This window comes from Pseudonaja textilis, chromosome 14, assembly GCF_049901715.1.
Source record: "Pseudonaja textilis isolate UNSWEBS1 chromosome 14, rPseTex1.2, whole genome shotgun sequence".
NCBI lineage: Eukaryota > Metazoa > Chordata > Lepidosauria > Squamata > Elapidae > Pseudonaja > Pseudonaja textilis.
This window is the reverse complement of record NC_142003.1, coordinates 7,156,034-7,176,166: the sequence shown is the minus strand read 5'-3', so window position 1 is coordinate 7,176,166 and position 20,133 is coordinate 7,156,034. Positions and strand designations below refer to the sequence as shown.

Below are 20,133 nucleotides of genomic sequence, written 5' to 3'. Positions count from 1 at the left end.
CAAAAACGGAGCTTGGGAGCTTGTTTTCGCTGGCAGGCGGCAGCAGGAGTCCGTTGCAGCCGAAAAGGGAGCTTGGGAGCTTGTTTTCGCTGGCAGGCGGCAGCAGGAGTCCGTTGCAGCCGAAAAGGGAGCTTGGGAGCTTGTTTTCGCTGGCAGGCGGCAGCAGGAGTCCGTTGCAGCCGAAAAGGGAGCTTGGGAGCTTGTTTTCGCTGGCAGGGGGCAGCAGGAGTTCATCGCAGCCAAAACGGAGCTTGTTTTCGCTGGCAGGGAGCAGCAGGAGTCCGTCGCAGCCTAAAACGGAGCTCGGGAGCTTGTTTTCGCTGGCAGGGAGCAGCAGGAGTCCGTCGCAGCCTAAAACGGAGCTCGGGAGCTTGTTTTCGCTGGCAGGGGGCAGCAGGAGTTCATCGCAGCCAAAAACGGAGCTTGGGAGCTTGTTTTCGCTGGCAGGGAGCAGCAGGAGTCCGTTGCAGCCGAAAACGGAGCTTGGGAGCTTGTTTTCGCTGGCAGGGAGCAGCAGGAGTTCATCGCAGCCAAAACGGAGCTTGGGAGCTTGTTTTCGCTGGCAGGCGGCAGCAGGAGTCCGTTGCAGCCTAAAACGGAGCTCGGGAGCTTGTTTTCGCTGGCAGGGGGCAGCAGGAGTCCGTCGCAGCTGAAAACGGAGCTCGGGAGCTTGTTTTCGCTGGCAGAGCACTTGGGCCACCACAGACGCCCCCAACACAAGTGACGCCAAGCTGGCCACGTCCACCCCAACCCACCGAGGTCAAACATAACCAAGGTGGCCCTCAATGAAATCGAATTAGACACCTCCATACTAGTGGCTTGCCCTGTTTCGGCAGAACCCACATACCTGACCACCCCAAGGCCGGGCCAGGTAAAATCTTCCACATAGGACAAGCCAACGGTTCTTTTCACTTCCTGTTCGAATTCCTCTCTCAGCTGTAAAGTGCAGTTCAAAACCGGGACCTTCATTTTTAAGCAGTCCATCAACTGATCCACGTCTTGAACTTCGGTTCCTAAAACTGAAAAGATTGGGTACGTTAGCGTGTTTTCTGTCTTCGGTACAAAGGCAGCCTTTGTCATCCTGCAACCCAAGCAAGTACCTCCCATTCACTGAATAACCACTGGAATTACAACAGCAATGAAAAATTGACTTATGGCCATTTTTCACATAACCGCTGCAATCCTGCCTTCTAACCACTGCACCACCACGGCTCTAATGACGATGTTTAAGGAAGTGCGTCATTTGCCACCATCAATGAAAATTGCCCACTGGGTACAAAAGGAAGCCGGTTACCTGCAGAAGTCATTAAAGGGCTGAAACGCACACAGGTGCCTTCATCCTCCAGATCAACCAGATCCACCCCGCTGGCAGGGACCAACTGCGCCAACTGTTCTCCAAGCTTAAAAAAAGAGCAAGCAAGGCAAAGCCCAGATTAAAGAAAGGAACAGATTTCCTGCTGCATATAAATCACAAGCTATTTTCTCATCTGTGAAGATTTCAAAATAGGCTTCTGTCCTAGTTGCTTGGAGGGAACTGGTGCCCCAGTAAAGAATTTAAGGCAAGCGTATCTGCTCAAACATTGTTCCTTTGTGTGGTTAAGTAACATTTGTACATTCTTTTCAGAAAGTTTGAGAAAGTTTGGATCCGACAGGCATGCACTGGGTTATTTTTCACCCCTGAAGAAATCAGGTGTCAGCCTTGGAAGCTGTTTTTTACACGGAAGCTTCGAAGCTGCCACATTCAGTGCCTGGGAATTTGGGAGGGGGGATTTCATAGTGGGGTAGGAGACTAGACACAACAACATTCCTTTTTCAGAGAGTCAAGGACATGTTGCCCTGCACCTGGAGGGGAGCGACTGGAGGGATGTCTCCAGTTGGGACGAAAGAGTTGATTGCACCATGTGATGGACTGATGGGTGCAGAGGATGGCTCTTTGATTTTTCTTTTTTGAAGGGAAAACCCAAAACTTTCAGATTTGGGTTTTCCCAGATGTGCCAATATGACAACTCTAATAAAATGGAACTTTGAGAAAATGCTGGTCTCTGAGTTTATTGGTTTGGAGTTGGCTAGTTGGAACACTGACAGGATTTGAGTCCCAAACTCGTGATCTGCACGCTGTTAAGAAGCAACTGTACCTACCCACTGGTTAAAGGTATCACCAATGTCCCTCTCGTTCCCAGTGACCGAAGACGGTTGCGCAGCGTATAGCATCTGATCTGAACTCCAAGAAAGAAAAAGTGACACTGATTTAGTAGGAAGAAATTAACATGCCACTAGAAGCATTTTTTTTCCTCAATAACTAGAGTTATTTTTTATACAAGTTAAGATGACAAGGTTTAATTCTTACTTTATAGATTTCAAAATATTGATACACTGCTCATTAAAATAATATTCTAATAAACTATGCGACCGGCAGGTTGCATGTAAGTTCAAACAATCAAACAAACAAATAATACGGGATTTTAAAAGCATACAGCCCTGATTTTCCTGCAGATAATTTGCTCACGTGAATAATAGATGCCATCATATCAGACAGAAGCCTGCAATTTATAGAATTTTTCAAAAGCAATGGCATAAGGTAGTCATTCCAAGATCTATCTTTAAAAAATGTAAAACATATAGCATCTTAAATATCCTTTTTAAGATCTCTAATGGGGGGAGGGGGAAATATTAGAAAGCTATAACCTAAATTAAGTGTCTGCTTTTCTCACTTGCTGATGCTAAAAGTAGCAGCATTCATGAGCGTAGATTATCAATAAAATGATTGGTTTGGTACTATTTTTTTTTTAAAAAAAAAATACAGGTCTATGGATCACGAGGAGGTTTCCTTCTGCAGTCCTCACCTATATGCGACTTTTCTGGCGAAAACTTGAACACCACCACAGGAGAACTAAATTCATCTTCAACCTTGAAAATAAAATTTGGAAAAAAAATAGAAGGAAATCTTTTGAGAGGACATTTAAATCAACCTTCTGCCCCCACTAGGCTATTTTTGGAGGGGGCATTTTGGAAAAAGAAAGGTTGAAAATGGAAACGTACTGAGGTTCGAATAAAATCTTGGTTCTTCAGGTTCTCCAGTAGCCGTTGACTCTAAAAAAGAAATAAATAAAATCAGGGGAACCATTCCAAAGATAAATGAATAGCAATAGCACTTAAGACTTATATACTGCTTTGTAGTGATATACAGCCCTCTCTAAGCCGTTTACAGAGTCAGTATATTGCTTCCAAAAATCTGGGTCCTCATTTTACCAACCTTGGAAGGATGGAAGGCTGAGTCAACCTTGATCAAACTCCTAACAGTGGGCAGAGTTAGCCTGAAACACTGCATTCTAACCATTCTGCCATTATGCTTGCCTTCCTGCCTTCCAAAGCAACAGCAGACTTATATACCACTTCGCAGGGCTTTACAGCCCTCTCTAAGCGGTTTACAGAGTCAGCTTCTTGCCCCCAACAATCTGGGTCCTCATTTTACCCACCTCGGAAGGGTGGAAGGCTGAGTCAACCTTGAGCCAGTCAGGATCGAACTGCCGGCAGTGGGCAGAGTTAGCCTGCAATACTGCATTCTGACCACTGCGCCAACACAGCGCCTGTATCAGTCGTGTACATCTACATAAAATGCTAAGTGATCCATTCAAATCTAACTGTGATATTGAGATGTTAACATTTCAAAATGAAAATGTTTTCGCATGGTTTTACTCTTGTATTTCGCACGGTTTCTCAACTTCGGCAAACTTCAAGATGTCTGGACTTCAACTCCCAGAATTCCCCAGCCAGCTTTAGAGGCTCAGAAACAAAGTCTCTCAACCTTGGGCAACTTGCAGATGCGTGGACTTCAACTCCCAGCTGGCTGGGGAATTCTGGGAGTTGAAGTCCACCTGCATATTCAAGTTGTCAAGGTTGAGATACACTTGTTTTGACACACTGCTTTTTTCCTCCCACTGCTGGCACCTTTAGAAGAGAAGGAACAAGGGTTTTTTTTTTTTTTGTACCAATGAATCTGAGGTCCCAAGTTCTGAGAATGAATCCAGTCACTTCCTGAGGGAGACCCAAAACTCAAACCAATTTGCGCTCCTTACCAGTTGGGAGGCATGCTTAATTCTCTGCACGATTCCGTCGTGGCCAAGATACTGCAAGGAGAGCCAGAGGGACAGGGCACGTAGTTTCTCTACCACCTGGCTGGAGGTCAGGCCTGCCGCTAGCGACTGCAAGAAATCCAATGAAGAAGTAAGCGCCAGAGGTACCTTCCTCCTCTTGTTTCGTCGGATTTTCCTCTACTCATCTCAAAAGCTCAATATAGAGAAGCGGGGGAAACAGAAACCAGAAAGGGTCGCCTGAGGCCCGCCTGAAAAACTCAACCTATCTTCTCCTATTTAAATCATTGAAATTCAGATTTTAAAAGGTGGGATTTCTAGGCCTCAAATTCACATCCGAAGGAGTAGTAAAGAGAAAAGCATTTGTTATTATTTTTTTCAATTTGTAATTTCCCTCCTAAAGCAAAGTCAACGGGGCAGGTAGAACTTCAGAAGAGAGAGAGAGGGAGAGAGAGAGAGAGACAGAAAGAGAGAGAGAAGCATTTATTATTATTTTTTCAATTTGTAATTTCCCTCCTAAAGCAAAGTCAACAGGGCAGGTAGAACTTCAGAAGAGAGAGAGAGAGAGAGAGAGAGAGGAGAGGGGAGGGAGGGGGGAGGGAAAGAAAGAGAGAGAGACAGAGAGAGAGAGAGAGAAGGATTTATTATTATTTTTTCAGTTTGTAATTTCCCTCCTAAAGCAAAGTCAACTGGGCAGGCAGAACTTCAGAAGAGAGAGAGAGATAAGGAGAGGAGAGGAAGGGGAGGGAAAGAAAGAGAGAAGGGGGGAGAGAGAGAGAAGAGAGAGAGAGAGAGAGAGAAGGAGAGGAGAGGGAGGCGGGGAGGGAAAGAAAGAGAAAGAGAGAAGGGGGAGAGAGAGAGAGGAAAGGGAGGGAGGGAGGGAGGGAGGGGGAGCGTGCGCGTGCGCGAGAGAAGCATTTATTATTATTTTTTCAATTTGTAATTTCCCTCCTAAAGCAAAGTCAACTGGGCAGGTAGAACTTCAGAAGAGAGAGAGAAAGAGAGAGGAGAGGAGAGGAGAAGGAGAAGGAGAAGGAGAGGGAGAGGGAGAGAGAGAGAAGCATTTATTATTAAGAATCATCCAAGGTCAAGTCAGAAGGACTGGGTCCACACAATAAGTTCAAATTAAGCTAAGTTATTGCTCATGCCTTTACCCAAGAATTTAGTCAACCAACGGTCAGCATGACCTTGGTGCTGGGGAAGAGTCAATGGAATTCAGGAGGGGTTGGGCTTAGACCATTTGTGGGAACGTAAGGATTCTAGGCTGATTCCTTTCTTGACACCCCCACCCCTGCCTGCCTGTCCGCCTACATTCAGCAAAACGAGCTGATCCATCTCATGTTGTGTTTGGCCATCTTTCCCTCCCCTTTTAGAGCTTCTTCCAAGAAGTAGACACGGGTTTTTATGAAGCGGCCTGCTCCGTGATATAACTACAGACCTGGATTTGAGTTGGACCATAGAGTGCATACTTTCAACACAGACAAGTCTGGAGTTCGAACTTCATCAACCCCAGGTGTTTTTGTTTTGTTTTTTTAAATCATGGACTAGATCAGGGGTGTCAAACTCGAGGCCTGGGGAGCCGGATCCGCAGGGCCGCCGTGGAAATAGGGCCGCCGTGCCTCTGCCAATGAAAACGGAGTTTGGGAGGGGCACGGGAAGCCCTCACGAGCTCCGGTTTCGCTAGCAGAGGGGGTTGCAGCCGAAAACGGAGCTCGGGAGCCTGTTTTTGCTGGCAGAGCACTCGGGCCACCATAGGCGCCCCCGACACAAGTGACATCGAGCTGGCCACGCCCCCCCGCCACACTGACCCCGCCCGCCCCGAGGTCAGATACGATCTGGATTCAGCCCTCAATGAAATCGTGTTTGACACCCCTGGACTATGACGACGGTCTTCCCAAGGAGTTATGAGCAATTGGGACTCCCTGAGGGATGATCAGCTACAATTTACTGTCAACCACGAGCTGTAGAGAGCTTATCCTGATACTTGTCCTCCACTGCATCATGGACCAGCCACCTACCAAAGACGGATCCTCCTGTCTATAGAGAGTCACTGCTGGCACTGCTGGAAGACCCAACCAGGGTCCGAGTGTAAGTGTCATGCTGTCACATTTGGTGGCTGCCTACGAAAAAGAAGGCGGGGTTAAAAGGTGAAGATCCCCCCCTCGCACATCCGTGCTAGTCATTTCCGGCTCTAGGGGGCGGTGCTCATCTCCGTTTCAAAGGCAAAGAGCCAGCGCTGTCTGAAGACGTCTCCGTGGTCATGTGGCCAGCAGGACTAAACACCGAAGGCGCACGAAGCAACGCTCTTCCCTTCCCGCCAAAGGGGTCCCTATTTTTCTACATGCATTTTTAACATGCTTTTGAACTGCTCGGTTGGCAGAAGCTGGGACAAGTCACGGGAGCTCACTCTCTTATGTGGCGCTAGGGATTCGAACCGGCAAACTGCCGACCTTCCTGATTGACAAGCTCAGTGTCTTAGCCACTCCGGGGTTAGAGAAGTGGAAACGCGGCTTCTTTAAAAAATTATTTTATTAATAAACATTTTTTTAAATACAGCGTTCTGTTCAGATATATTATTTACAAAAAAAGAAACATACTGTAAAAAATATTATCTGTAAAAAATACTGTAAGTAAAAGTACTGTAAACATATTATCCATTTACTAATAATAATAATACTATAATAACACCTAAACTAATAGCTCTAGTAATACTACAGTTCCCATACAATACAGTTCCCATTCTTTGTATTGAACTCATTCATATTTTTAATATTTAGAACAATTATAATTATATATCTTCCCTGTTTTTAATAAGACTGTTCATCGTTTCTCTTCCTCTAACTTCTCCCCCTTGTTTTAAGCCCCTCATAAAATCCATTCAATATCAAATAGTATTCTGAGTCTTTTTTTATCTTTTTCTTTTAAAGTTAATCTGTCCATCTCAGCACATTCTAGGATCTGATTACCTCCTCATCAGGGGGAATATTTTCATTTTTCCAAAATTTTGCATGTTTTATTTTTTTTCAACGCATCTGAAAAAACGAGAGATTGCGGGCCTCTTTAATGAGACCTGGCTGAATCCAGAGAGGATGAAAAAATGATCCAAAATGGCTCACCAGGATTTGTTTAAAAAATAAGAGCACAGGGTGAAAAAAAAAATGTTCAGGTGCAAAAACAGACAGTGGTTCGCCTGCCAACCAAGCTTAAAACGTGATCTGTTGGATGAATACGAGCAGCTAGCCACATTTTGATTAAGTGCAGTTCAAAATAATCCTCCTTCCGGACATGTTAAGAGCCAGAAGAAGCGCATGGTTATTTTTCATTTTAAAACAGTCAACAGTGAAAGTAAATTAAATAGTTTACACACAACACCTCTCTGCTTTTGGGATGTATGCAAAGAATTGCTTGTGCATAAACAGAAACACAAGCAAATAAGCAAGAGCGACAGTCACAACGTACCAGTATGGAAGACGAGACGTAACCCAAAGCCAGAGTCGCGAGATTCACCCTGAAACAAACAAACAAGCCGTTTCAGCAGGCTGGTTAGAACACCTCAAATCGCCACCTTTGATTTCTATTACATTTTAAACAAACAAATGAATAAAATTTATAATAGGTAAACCAGTTTGGCCTGATGGTAAAGGCACCGGGCTAGAAACTGGGAGACCGGGAGTTCTAGTCATGCCTTAGGTATGAAAGCTGACTGGGTAATTCTGGGCCAATCACCAGGAGACTGAGAGTTCTAGTCCTGCCTTAGGCATGAAAGTCAGCAGGGTGACTTTGGGCCAATCGCCAGGAGATTGAGAGTTCTAGTCCTGCCTTAGGCATGAAAGCCAGCGGGGTGACTTTGAGCCAATCACCAGGAGACTGTGAGTTTTAATCCCGCCTTAGGCATGAAAGTCAGCAGGGTGACTTTGGGCCAATCACCAGGAGACTGAGAGTTCTAGTCCTGCCTTAGGCATGAAAGCCAGCCGGGTAGCCCAATGGGAGAAGAGGAGGTTTAGTATTAAGGTCTCTCTCCAGAACTCAGCATTCTAAGTAGGCCATTTTGAAATGCATCTGTGTTCAGCGTATGAAGTAGAACAAGGATCCAGCTGGCCGCGCAATCTGTCACTATTATAAATTGCCACCACCGGGAATGCCTCTCTCCATTCCGTTTCCTGTCCAGAGCTCTTGAATCATTTTGACAGCTGCCCCAATAGCCTTTTCCATCTGTGTGAACCAGAGCTGCCTGCCTACTAGCAGTGCCCTCTCGCCTGGACTGGATTGAACGTTTTCCTACGAAGCGCTTCTCCAACGGCGACACCCTTACCCTTCGACGTGGAGCCACATGCCGTGCTGCTCACAGAGTTCCCTCAATCGACCGAGTTTGTCCGTGTGCCCTGCCCCAGGGGTGCCTGCACGGAGAGGAAACAGCAATGGGAGGCTAAGAAGACAAGAGCCACTAAGAGGGACAGGAACAACAACAGAGCTCCTCAACAGGCCCCCCCCATCACTCCCGGTCAACCCTTCCTTCCCTGTGAGAATGGCTCCTGCCTCTCTTCCCTAATTGTTTCCTAGGTAGTATTGCTTCCCTTCCTCCCTCAAGGCCACCCACTCATTCCATCAGAGAGAAAGGAGCGATCAACCATTGATACCAACTACTTCATACTGCATACACACACACACACATACACAGACTCACATCATCATCATCATCTTCTTTTAACAACCCCATAATCCAGTGGTCCCCAACCTCTTTTGTACCACGGACCAGTACAATCCATGGACCGATCCATGGATCGGTATCGGCATCAGCACGCACGACCAAGGCAAGGCGAGCTGAGCGACAGGCCAGCCAGCCAGCCAGCCATCCCCCACTTCTCCCCGCCACCTTCAACTCCTCCTTTGTACCTTCTCGCGGTCGATGGGCTTTTCGGGCTCTTTTTTTAATCTCCTCCTGAGTAACGCGAAACTCCACCGCCATCGGGACGGCTCTTCGTTCGAAGCCACCCTCCCCCCCTTCGACGAAACTAAGGCGCGAGGATTCCTTCAGCACCCAAACACCGCTTTCCAACCGACGACCGACAAGCTCACCCGGAAGCACTTTCTCAAGCGCTACGGACATTTGTTATGGGACAAACACACACACACACACACACACACCCTCCAGCATTGCAGAAAAAAACAGCTTGTTCATATTTGCTAAAATCACCCACCAGCATTGGCCACCAGTAATACAGGCAGCCTTCCAGATTCAAGGTCTTCTTTGATCAGTCTGTCCAACAAAGCGACATCCTATCGCCAAGCAAAATAAAGGAAAAAGGAGGGAATAGCATGAAGAAAGCATAAAAATAGGCAAGAGGAGTCTCACTGATTTCTGTTTTTGTAAAAAAAAAAAAACAAAATCCAAAGCCTTACCATTTGATGCTGGGAGCCAAACATCGTGTTACACGGCACTCGGCACATACAGGAAAGAGGCAAGCCAAGCTGCAGAAAGAGATGCAGAATCCAAGGTTAACAAATTAACCGAGAATAAAGAATAATACGATGGCGGCAAAGGAAGAGGTAACGGTGATTTGCAGGCCAAAAACTCTGCGCCCATTTCAACTTACCTGACTACAGAGGAATTGGCCCAAGCCAGTTCTTGCCGCAGCACTGATGTACACCATTGGCTGCTTGTTATATAAAGCATTAAAACCTTCAGTGGCATAATCTTCATAGCGGGAGTGAATCGCCAGCTTGCAGACTTTCAAAAGCCCTTCGCGATCATCTTCGTGGTAGTAGGCTGACCCGTTTTCAAACCTGTTAAGAGCAACGATGAATCAAACGTGAGCATCCTGAAAAGGGTGCCAGCTCACTTGCTTCATGTGAAATTGAAGCAATTTATTCCCAGCGAGGATTCTGAAAAACCTTGGGGGACGAAAACGCTACGTTAAGCTTGTAATTAACATGGCTAAGACACATAAAAAGAGGCCTTTGAAAGTGCAGAAAGAGACGCCACCAAAGTGGATCACCAACTGTAGGTACTGTTTATTAACCGACAATAAGGGGCGCGGTGTCTCAGCGGTTTAATCACACTGGAGAGGGTCACAGCTCCGCCGGCTCGAGTCCTAGCACGGTGTAGCAGGGTGAGCTCCCATCACTTGCCTCAGCTCAAAAGCATATTCTACATTGAGTAGATAAATAGGTACCACTTTTGTGGGGAGACGAGCGGTGCTCTGTGCAGGCAGGCAGATTCCGGACAGCTCTGAACCTTCCCGCTTGCAAGGCAGCTCCAGGAAGGGAAGGGGTTTTGGGGCGATGCTACAGGAAAGATCTGTTCGTCTTTCTCTCTGGTGCAAAGCCAGCTCACCCTCCTATGGCAAACCTTGGGAAGCGCGCATGCACGTCCTATAACAGGGCTGGAACCTTGGAAAGCCAAATTACTACTATGCTGATATCCCGGCTATTGTAACAACGCTATAAGCTAAACACAACAATAATAATACTGACAGTCCAAGTAGCCTTTTGTCTTCCTAATTAGCTTCTGGATGTTTAGATTAAATGGGACTTCCTTTCCTACACACTTAGGATAAAGGCTACACTCAGTATTAGCGACACAAGGGTACCTGAAGAGCCTGCAGAGCCACAGGGTTGTGTCAGAAAGGATTTTGGTAGTAAGTTTTCTCAGTCTGTCCCTGTCCAGGATGGAAATATAAGCTGCCAAGCTGTGTCCTAAGAGAGCCATGTGTCCCTGCTCCCCAACATTTTGTAGCCTGCAAGCCAGGAGAGAGAAAAAGAGAATATGACAAAAAAAATCACACTTTCATTTGTAGGCTGAGAAAAGCCTTTCCCTAATACATCAAAAAAAAATGATCAAGGGGCATTTTACTGGATGTATCACATTTAAGCGGTATTTATTTTTGGTCCGAAAGAGTGATTAGACAGCTGCTCAAGCTGGTGTTGGCTTAAGACCAAGTTAAAATCCCGTCCACTGTATGATGTAGATTGGATTTTAACTTGCTTTTAAGCCATCATTGGCTTGATGGGTTTCTTCCTCTGGTGGCTTCTAATGATCTTTCCCCCCCACCAAGAAAACACTTGGTTGTAGACTTCAGTTCCTCTGCCACCTGGAAACTTCAACCTTTTTCTGGCTACTTTTTCAGTTCCTTAAATAAGATAAGATAAATTTATTGTCATTGTACTCAGAAACCTGAGAACAACGAAATAAGGTGCTCTTCCACAGCATACAACTGAACAATACCAAAAGACATATACAAATAACAATGTAAAACAAATTAAAACAAATAACAGTTAAAAACTGTACAACCAGGATATATATATATATATGTTAAGACCACCAGATTCATAACTCTGCATTTAACCTGATCACAGCACTTGGGTAAAAGCTATGTTTAAATCTACTTGTCCTGGCTTTCAACACTCTATATCGTCTTCCTGATGGTAGGATCTCAAACAACGAGTGGCCTGGATGCGAAGGTCTCTCAAGATCTTTTGTATCTTCCTTCTACATCCCATGTTATGGAATTGTTAAGGAATTACTTCCTTCACTGTTAATTTTTTACGCTTACAGGTAATCAACATTGCCTGCCACTAATTTTTGTTTCCTGAGAAGCAGGAAATCAAACCTGTAGATCAGCAAGCATGGGCTTCTTCAAATCTGTCATCACTTTAATCTTCCGAAAGATACCGCTCCCCATCTACCCAAGGCATAAGAATATTTGCAAAACCCGATTTCCTTTTGCTTTAAGCATGCTTTTTTAAGGAATACTTTAAAAAAGAGCAAGACATTAGGTATATTATGTGTTCGGAGAGAATCTTAAAGATAATGACTTTGCATCTTAAAAAACATGAGCAAAACTTGTCCTTCTGTAAGAGAAGAAAAGGTGGAACCTGGGAGGCAGAGTCAAGAAAATACTCAGCCTGGAATCATTACATGTCCACAAATGCTGTAAATCCAACCCCTCTTGAATTCTGTTGACTCTAGCAGCAATTTAGTGCTGGCTCCGAATTGACTAGATGGGTGTGCAGACTTGAGCAAAAAAATCTTAAGTAGAACTTAATATGCGACCCTGATTCTTTATGCCTGACACCTCCAACCCTTTCCACAACCTGGACAGATCTCTATTAAACCAAAAGTTACCGATAAGACTGTAGGGATTCTTCTTCTTCGTCTCCATGCATAAGTGTCTGAACTAGCTGGAGGATGCTCACCATGTCCTGTCCGCTGGAGGAAGGGAGAGAAACACAAATCCATCTTGATCATGAGGCATAAGATGATGACTTTAAAGTAGACGTGCTTCATACAGGTAAGTCCTTGACTTACGATCATTGGTTTCATTCTGACCAAGGCTTCTGAGACCGTAATTTAGCACACACTTAGTTAAACCAACTCTTGTTTTATTTCAACGCTGGGAATTATGTACATTCCCAGCCGGTAATGAGTCCCAAACAGTTCCTCGAGATAAGCACCCACTTTTCTCTCCTTTGAATTGCTGCCAACAACAAAAGTACGAAATGAACTATAAAAAAACCAACCGAAGTACAAAGTCCACACAGAGCTTCAAGGATTAATCTGAACAGAGTGAACGACTTTGCTTCCTGCAAAGGTTTCATCATCTTTGCCTGTCCTTTATCCTTTATAGGAGGGACAATCGCCTCCAAGCCTTACTCCTGAGTCGCCCCTTTTGTTTCAGCTGCTCTCACCTTCTAGCAGCTCTGTGCATACGCGCACTGGGAACAGGCTCCCCTAGGTCCTCTGCCTTGCTGTTGCCAGACTCCGGAGGCTCCTGAGTCAGCACCCCACTCCCATGTGGTCCCGGCCCCATCTCTGCATCGGACGCAGGACCCTCATCCGAGTCCTCCCCAGACTCCTAGAGTGGTCCCCGTTCTTCCCCTACTGCACAGGTTGCCAGTGAACCACAACAGGTTTAGCGACCGTTCAAAGTTACGACGGCCCTGAAAAAAGTTACTTACAACCGGTCCTCACACTTACAACTGTTAGTGACTCTTTGGTCACATGATGAAAATTTCGGCCCTTGGCAACCAGGATGTGTTGACGAGGATAAGCAATCTCTCAAAGACACATGATCCCCAATGGTGACTTTTGCTTTTGGTCAGCAAAGTCAACAGGGAAAACCTGGTTTTGCTTAGCGTCCATGTGATTCACTTAATAACCACAGTGATTTGCTTAACGGCCGCGGGCAAGTTGAAGTTCGCCCATCTTAAGGTTGCTAAGAACCTTTTTATGAGGGTAATGGGCGGCTAAGAAGTTTGATATAGAGAGACCGAGAAATGATTTAGACTGTTGTATTGAGTATGAAATTGGAGTCCGTTGCCCAAATGGCCTCTTCAGCTTTACACAAACCAATCATCCATTTGCCCCAACATTAGCGACAATCACACATCACACTGATGACAATTAGTGTGGCTATCAGTTACCAACATCGCGTGATTTGGCAAACGAATTCAGATTATTCTCTTTCCTCAGCTTCAATTTCCCTAAATTAAAATACCCAAATTATTAGTGTGGGGGGGGTGGACACACCATAAACAGAGATCATTTACCTGCCTTGAAGTGGCCCAGGAATATCCTTTCTTGTGTAGTTCTTTTCATTCTCTTCTTCAACTTTCCTAATTTTAACACAAAACAACAGGAATTGGAGACAGATTGGCCAATATATATTTTCTCCTATAACGGGATTTCCTTCAAAAGAGCCACACTGGATTAGCTACATAGCTGCCAAGGTGCTGAATCCAATTCCCTTTTAATGAAATGACCAGGTTAAAAAAAAAAAAATTCCATGCCGAAACAACGCTGGTCAGCCAGTCTTATTTGTTTGTCCAATTGTGTACTGCCGAAATCAAAGGATGACTCATTTGTCTTATCAAAAGCAAAGCACAGCCCACTGATTCATAACAGGAAATGTCACCCTGACCTCTGAATCGGTTTGTGCTTTCTTTTAAAAACCAGCTTTGCATCATTTTCGCAGGAACACATAAAACCAAAATTATCCCTTTTCTCTCTCTCTCTCTCTCTCTCTCTCTCTCCCAACAATAGGACAGGCAAGAAAAACCTGTGTATGAATAAGGAAATATCTATCACATACCACTGGCTGTTTGAAGTTTATTTTAGTGTGACTGCTTAGCTGCAGTGACATCACTTTAGGATGATGTCATGAACCTAATTTGCTGGGTGAGAAGACACGTTACAGCCTCCATCGCTACAGAAGCTGGATTCACACACCATGCTAGAATAAATTCTAGCGGGCTGGTGGGTGGTTTACTGCATTGTGTGAACAGAGCGAACGTTCAGTTTTCAAAAAGCTAAGTTTGGTGCAACTGCCAAGGGGCACCCTTAGCCACTCATAATTGCTTCAATAGTAATATGGGCAGCATATAACTTGAATGAATAAATGAATGAATGAATGAATGAATGAGAAGTTGTAGGTGCTTCATCACTGGAGGTTTTTAAGAAGAGACTGGACAGTCACTTGTCTAAAACGGTGTCTCCTGTTTGAGCGAAAGGTTGGACTAGAAGACCTTAAAGATCCCTTCCAGCTCTATTCTGATTGACTGAAGTATATATTTCCCTAAAACAGGATCCACAAGCATAATTATTAGCAGCAATCCTCTTGAAATTCTGCCAAGACTATTAAATACCTTTGATTGTCTTCAAGCAGCTTCATGGCCTCATTGAGATTCTTTCCCATTTCTGCTAAGGTAGGGTCAACCACCTGTTATTTAGAAAGAAAAAGAAGGAAAAACAAAGTCAATAATGTGGTAACGTTCCATTCCCAAACCGGCTCATGACAGGAATTGTAGTCTCCCAGAACGAAGCTGAATTGAAGAAATGTTTTAAGAAATATCTCGGTTTTCTTTTAAAAGTCCTTGCTATCATTTGGGAGGGAAATACATTAACTCCAGAGCCGCCATGTTAACGGAAAACTCTGATTAGACTTATGCTGTCCATTTTCCACAGTGAATCATCTCGTGGCTCTTTCTGGAATTTTTCTCTCTGGTTTTCGCGCTTGCCTTTCAGAGATTCCACAGAGTTAAAAATCTGAGATCTCCTTCACTGAAGAACAGCTTTTAAAGGTCGGGTAACTTCAAATGCTTCTCTTCTTTGTGAGACAAATGCATTTCAACTGCTTGCTTTTTACCCCTTGGGTATCAGGTCTACCTGGACTTGAAACAGGTTGTATGGGATCTTTTATCCTGAAGTTGCAAAAACAAAAAAAAAGGCAGCTATTTATGCATCCACCAGCAGTTCAAAACTCTTACGAGTAGCTGGAGGAAAACTATTATCCTCACTTTTTTTTTTTTTAAATTTCTGGGGAAATTTGGTGAGAATAAGGGGCAATCTAGGTATTTCAAATCTCTCTTTCAATCTTGGACAACGTGCCATTCAAGTCTTGGTGCATTCCTATTTGATAAGGGAAAACACGGGCTTTTTATTGTAAGGAGTAAGCATTTGCTAGCCGGGAATAATGTCTTATTTTAAAAAGCTGATATGTATGAACTCAAGATAAGCTCTAAATTATAGGAAGAGCCGCACTTGTGTTATTTATAATTGGTTGCCTGGTCTGAGGATTAAAGTAAGAGAGATACAGTAAAATAATGGTTAGCGCTTTAAGGCGTCAAGCACACACACACATAAGCACAACACAAATATCCTGGAAATGGAGTGTGTTTGTACCCAGCATCACAGAGAATCAATAAATCTACAACAACAAAACAGGCGCCTAATTATTATGTACAGCGCAGGTAACAAGGTAAATCTTTTTCAAAGTACTTGGAGGGTGATTGGTAATAGCAACCTTTTCAGAAATATAAACGAAGCCCATAGAGAGACATAAAAAGGATGAATGCTAAAATGGAAATTTGTTAAAATGGACAAGCTAAATATTATTGTTATTACAGTAGTATTGCTATTGTCATGAATGTTATTGTAAACACTTTGTGATTGTCTAAAAGCAATTGTATCTAGACAACACACTATTTGATTGAAAAGGAATTTTTATATGTTATATAAATAAAGAAAACTTGGTGGGGGGGGATAAACTTGGATAAGCAACTAGTGGCTTTGAGAAGATAACAACTTTAACGAACGATATTGACTTCAACAAATGATATGAGCCCCTCTCTACATTTTTCCCCTCCTAAGGGTACTTTGTATTATTTTTTCATATGTTTAAACGTTGGAGCTGAAGGTCTGATTCACCTTTAAAATTAAAAAAAAAACAAAGCATAAAAGAGCTGGTTGGCATCTCACAGCTGCATCGATACTGCTGGGCTGCAAATGTATTCCCAACGGGGATCTGTAAACATTTGTTTTCAATGTTTATCAAGCACAGGGAGAGAGAAAGATTCCTGCTGGTGTTTGGTTAAAGCCTCCCATCTGAAAAGTGTCCCTTCGATATAATAAATTAATGCTAATTTCTTTTCTTGAAAGACCGTTATGCTAATCATCATATAATATTCCTAGCAGGAATATTCCTTCCATAATAAGATTACTTCATTCCTTCACTTGCTACAGGAGAATATTTTTTTAATCTCACTTAATGTGACTTAGCAAAGGACTTTGCAAGCCACTATAACTGAAGTCAAGATGGCAAAGCACACTTCGCCAACAAGAAGCATTATATGGATTTGTCAAACGAGCGTGTGCTAAATTCTTTTCCACCTGATAAAATAGAGAGGTCATTATTGCCAAATCAGTCAAAATGTATCATGAGTAAGGAGGAAATGCCAAGGTATGCCAAATAAACTAAGTACAATTTGTGTCATTTTTGTTGGGACATGGCAAATAAAGGTTTCTTTTTTCTAAGAAACCGCTGGATAAGTTGAGAATTCTGTCACTGCGATTTAGTATTTAAAAATCGATTGGCTCATGTTAGCTCATGTTTCCCTTTTTGTATATTTAATTTCCAGAAAAAAATAATAATGGGGACTGCCAGTTGAGCAAGACTGTCCTCAATGGGCAGGAGGACCATTATGTGGACTTAAACTATAGGTAATCCCCGACTTACGACCACGATTGAGCCTAATAATAGTTCTGTTTGTAGGCAAGACAGTTGAGTTAGTTTTGCCCCATTTTACGACAACCCGGTTGTTAAGTGAACCTGGCTTCCCCGTTGATTTTGCTTGCCAAAAGGTTGAAAAAAAGAATAGAATAGAATATTTGATGATATAAAAAATGGCCTCGGGACACAGCCACAGCCGTTTAAGTCTGAATTTTGATCACGTGACCATGGGGATGCTACCAAGGTTGCGACTGTGAAAAACTGTGTTAAGTCACCTTTTTTTCAGTGACGGTCACTAAACAAACTGTTTTAAGTTGAGGAGTACCTGTACCTCGGCCCTGAGTCCTGTGTCAACTCATAAAATATTTCTGTGGTCTTTTTAGATTTGCCAACAGAAAGGGAGGGAGGAGCAGTGGGCAGCTTGCATTCTGCTCTGACCCACACCCTTTTCCAACAAATCAAACACAATCCAAAGGGAAGAGAAACCTTTTAATGCTGCTGCAAAGTAATTAGCTGTGATAAGCACAAGCCTTGCCAAACTGTGTGAGACTTACCAAAAGATAACAAGACAAGAAATAATTCACAATATAAGAATCTTCAAATAAAAAACCCAGGATACTGGAACGTCCACAAGGCTGGAGTTTCAAAACGTCTTTGCCTTCTGCAAAATATTCATTTCACAGCTGGCTTTTATCTTCTTGAAGGAGGGGCCATTACCTTGCAGCCTTACTCCCGAGTCACCCGTGCTGTTGTAACTGCTCTTTTCTATGAGCAATCCTGCATGCACGCACACTTGGCACAGGCTCCTCGGGAACCTCCTCATCGCTGCTGCCAGCCCCCACAATCTCTGAAGGCAGCAGTCCACTCCCTAATGGTCCTGGCCCCTCATCTGAGTCCTTGCTCTCCTCAGCCGTCCGCACCTGCTGCCAGCTAGCCACAAAACATTCCATAAATGTTTTCAAGAATAGTTTCTAGGTGACTGAAGTTTCTGCCACGCAAAATTCTAACTGGAAAGCATGACTGATGATTCTTGGCTATGGATGCGTTCCATTGGAGAATATGAATTACGATACACCCAAGGGGTGGGGGAAACCAGGGTCAAGGATGACAATGAATGATGTGCCTCAGAGTCAGCTACATCCAGGAAGCGCCAGCATGTCTGCCCCTAATAAATCTTCTTTAAGTTTTGGACTTTTGGCTGGAGACTCATGATTTAAATGGGGGCAACTGTCAGAGCCCTGACATCCTGAAGAAAAACATCCCTCGTTCATCGATACTGTGACCCTTGTGGCTTCTTCTCATCCTTCAAGGAAGCAGACCCAAAGTATTTCAATTATCTATCAACGATTGTGTAGTTTTTCCACCATCAGCTTCTTAACACATACCGGACTCTCTATCAGCAAACCAAAGTTATGTTCACAATCACAGCAAGCCAAGCAGCCGGGCACCACCAGAGGAAGTAAAGCTCATGTCATTGAACCCATGAGAAAGAACTTTGGACTCTATATATGTGAACAAACTGGTTTCAAATCCTGATTCCGGGACCCCAAGTAAACACACACACTGCAGGCTCTTCCTTATTCCTTTTATTTTATGGAATAAAGACAATTGCTTTGGCTTTGGGCTGCAGGTAAGATATTTGGGTTTTTTTCCATGCCTTTTGAGTGAAAATCACCCAAATTAACCAAGAGATCAATTCGGGAAATAATCTCGAAACCTCATGCAACATCAAATGAAATAACCGACAGAGCAATTTTTACGATTTATCAGACCCTCCTAATATATTCCAGTTTCTTCTGATTGGAGAATTGAGGTCAAACTTTTTTAATTCACTGGACCATGTGCTTCCTATCTTATTCACAGGAGCATGGAAATAGCACAAAGAACTTTTGACACATCGGGAAAAAAAAACCCTGAATAAATTGTTCCAGCATTCATAACATGAGCAATAAATCTTTAAATTGTAGTCAATGCGAACAGGCTAAGTAACCAATGCTTAAGCATTCAACGGTATCTGATCAAACTACAATTCCTCTTCCCTGTGCTGGTCATTTATCACTAAACACTAATGGCTTTCCTATCAATAAATCTTTATTTTAGAGGTCCATTTTAGCACCCTTGAATTAGAGTTACGTGGCCGACATTCGTTTCTACATTCAAAGTATGAACGAATAAAGATCCATTCATTCAAAGTGAATCCCAAATCCTCACAAAGTTTAGCTCTGTTAAACTGGAAGAGCCTGTATTTATTTATATCCTTGTTTTACATATATATATAAATAACTCAAGGTGGCGAACATAACCAAATACTTCCTCTTCCTATTTTCCCCACAACAACAAAGCTGTGACATTGATTGGGCTGAGAGAGGAGGAAGTACTGGTCCAAAGTCACCTGTGTAAGTGCCTGTAACTCATGCCTTCAAAATTTGGTAACCGATATCCTTTTGATTAGTAATCTCAGCACCAAAGTCTAAATCCAGGGCTTCCCGTTCTCCAAAGATTAAGAAAAAAATAAAAGTGATTGATTTTCTCTTCCACTGCTGGGATTATCTCCATTTCAGGCAAGACGGCAAGTGACTTTATCAAACGAATATTGACATGCCATTATAAAATCGTCCACATTTACCATATAAAATGGCATTGGATATATGTACATGCATGTGTGCCAAGAAAAAAGATTTAATCCGTTCACAATTGCAGGTCACAAATTCACCAGAAGTCTGCTTGTTAGTATAAAATAAAAACAAACACCACCTCTAAATATCTGACTTGCATACATCAGTTTTCCCCACAATTGGAGCAATTGACAAAGATGGAGATTGCAACTTCCCAAACTTTTTGGCTAAGAATTCAGAACTGCAGTTCAGGACATCTGAAAGCCCCAGAATTAAGGAATCTAGGCCACCACCTTCCCCACTGCACCTGCTGAGAAGGAGGGACTGGCCCAAAGCCAGCCAATGATCTTACAGGGCTGAGGGGGGACTAGCTTGGACAGAATCCATTTAATGTATGAATGAAGTTATGAGTGTAACAAA

At 43.5% G+C, this 20,133-nt stretch overlaps 1 protein-coding gene across 2 annotated transcripts in view; it reads right to left on the bottom strand.

Annotated features, from left to right (window-relative positions):
• PDXDC1 (pyridoxal dependent decarboxylase domain containing 1) overlaps window positions 1-20,133 on the bottom strand; it is a 31,936-nt gene that overhangs the window by 10,260 nt on the left and 1,543 nt on the right. The window contains exons 1-17 of one of the 2 annotated variants that reach the window (XM_087912350.1): window positions 15,108-15,290; window positions 14,736-14,809; window positions 13,641-13,706; window positions 12,217-12,300; window positions 10,682-10,828; window positions 9,686-9,875; window positions 9,492-9,560; window positions 9,290-9,368; window positions 8,404-8,488; window positions 7,551-7,599; window positions 6,110-6,211; window positions 4,077-4,202; window positions 3,040-3,090; window positions 2,844-2,907; window positions 2,140-2,216; window positions 1,295-1,400; window positions 848-1,019 (exon numbers count right to left, since the gene is read on the bottom strand). In XM_087912350.1, the coding sequence (XP_087768476.1) occupies window positions 848-1,019; window positions 1,295-1,400; window positions 2,140-2,216; window positions 2,844-2,907; window positions 3,040-3,090; window positions 4,077-4,202; window positions 6,110-6,211; window positions 7,551-7,599; window positions 8,404-8,488; window positions 9,290-9,368; window positions 9,492-9,560; window positions 9,686-9,875; window positions 10,682-10,828; window positions 12,217-12,300; window positions 13,641-13,706; window positions 14,736-14,785 (1,517 nt within the window). In that variant the 5' untranslated portion in view covers window positions 14,786-14,809; window positions 15,108-15,290. Of the gene's footprint in view, window positions 1-847; window positions 1,020-1,294; window positions 1,401-2,139; window positions 2,217-2,843; window positions 2,908-3,039; window positions 3,091-4,076; window positions 4,203-6,109; window positions 6,212-7,550; window positions 7,600-8,403; window positions 8,489-9,289; window positions 9,369-9,491; window positions 9,561-9,685; window positions 9,876-10,681; window positions 10,829-12,216; window positions 12,301-13,640; window positions 13,707-14,735; window positions 14,810-15,107; window positions 15,291-20,133 lie in introns of those variants that run through there. The other variant, XM_087912349.1, reaches the window with a different exon arrangement.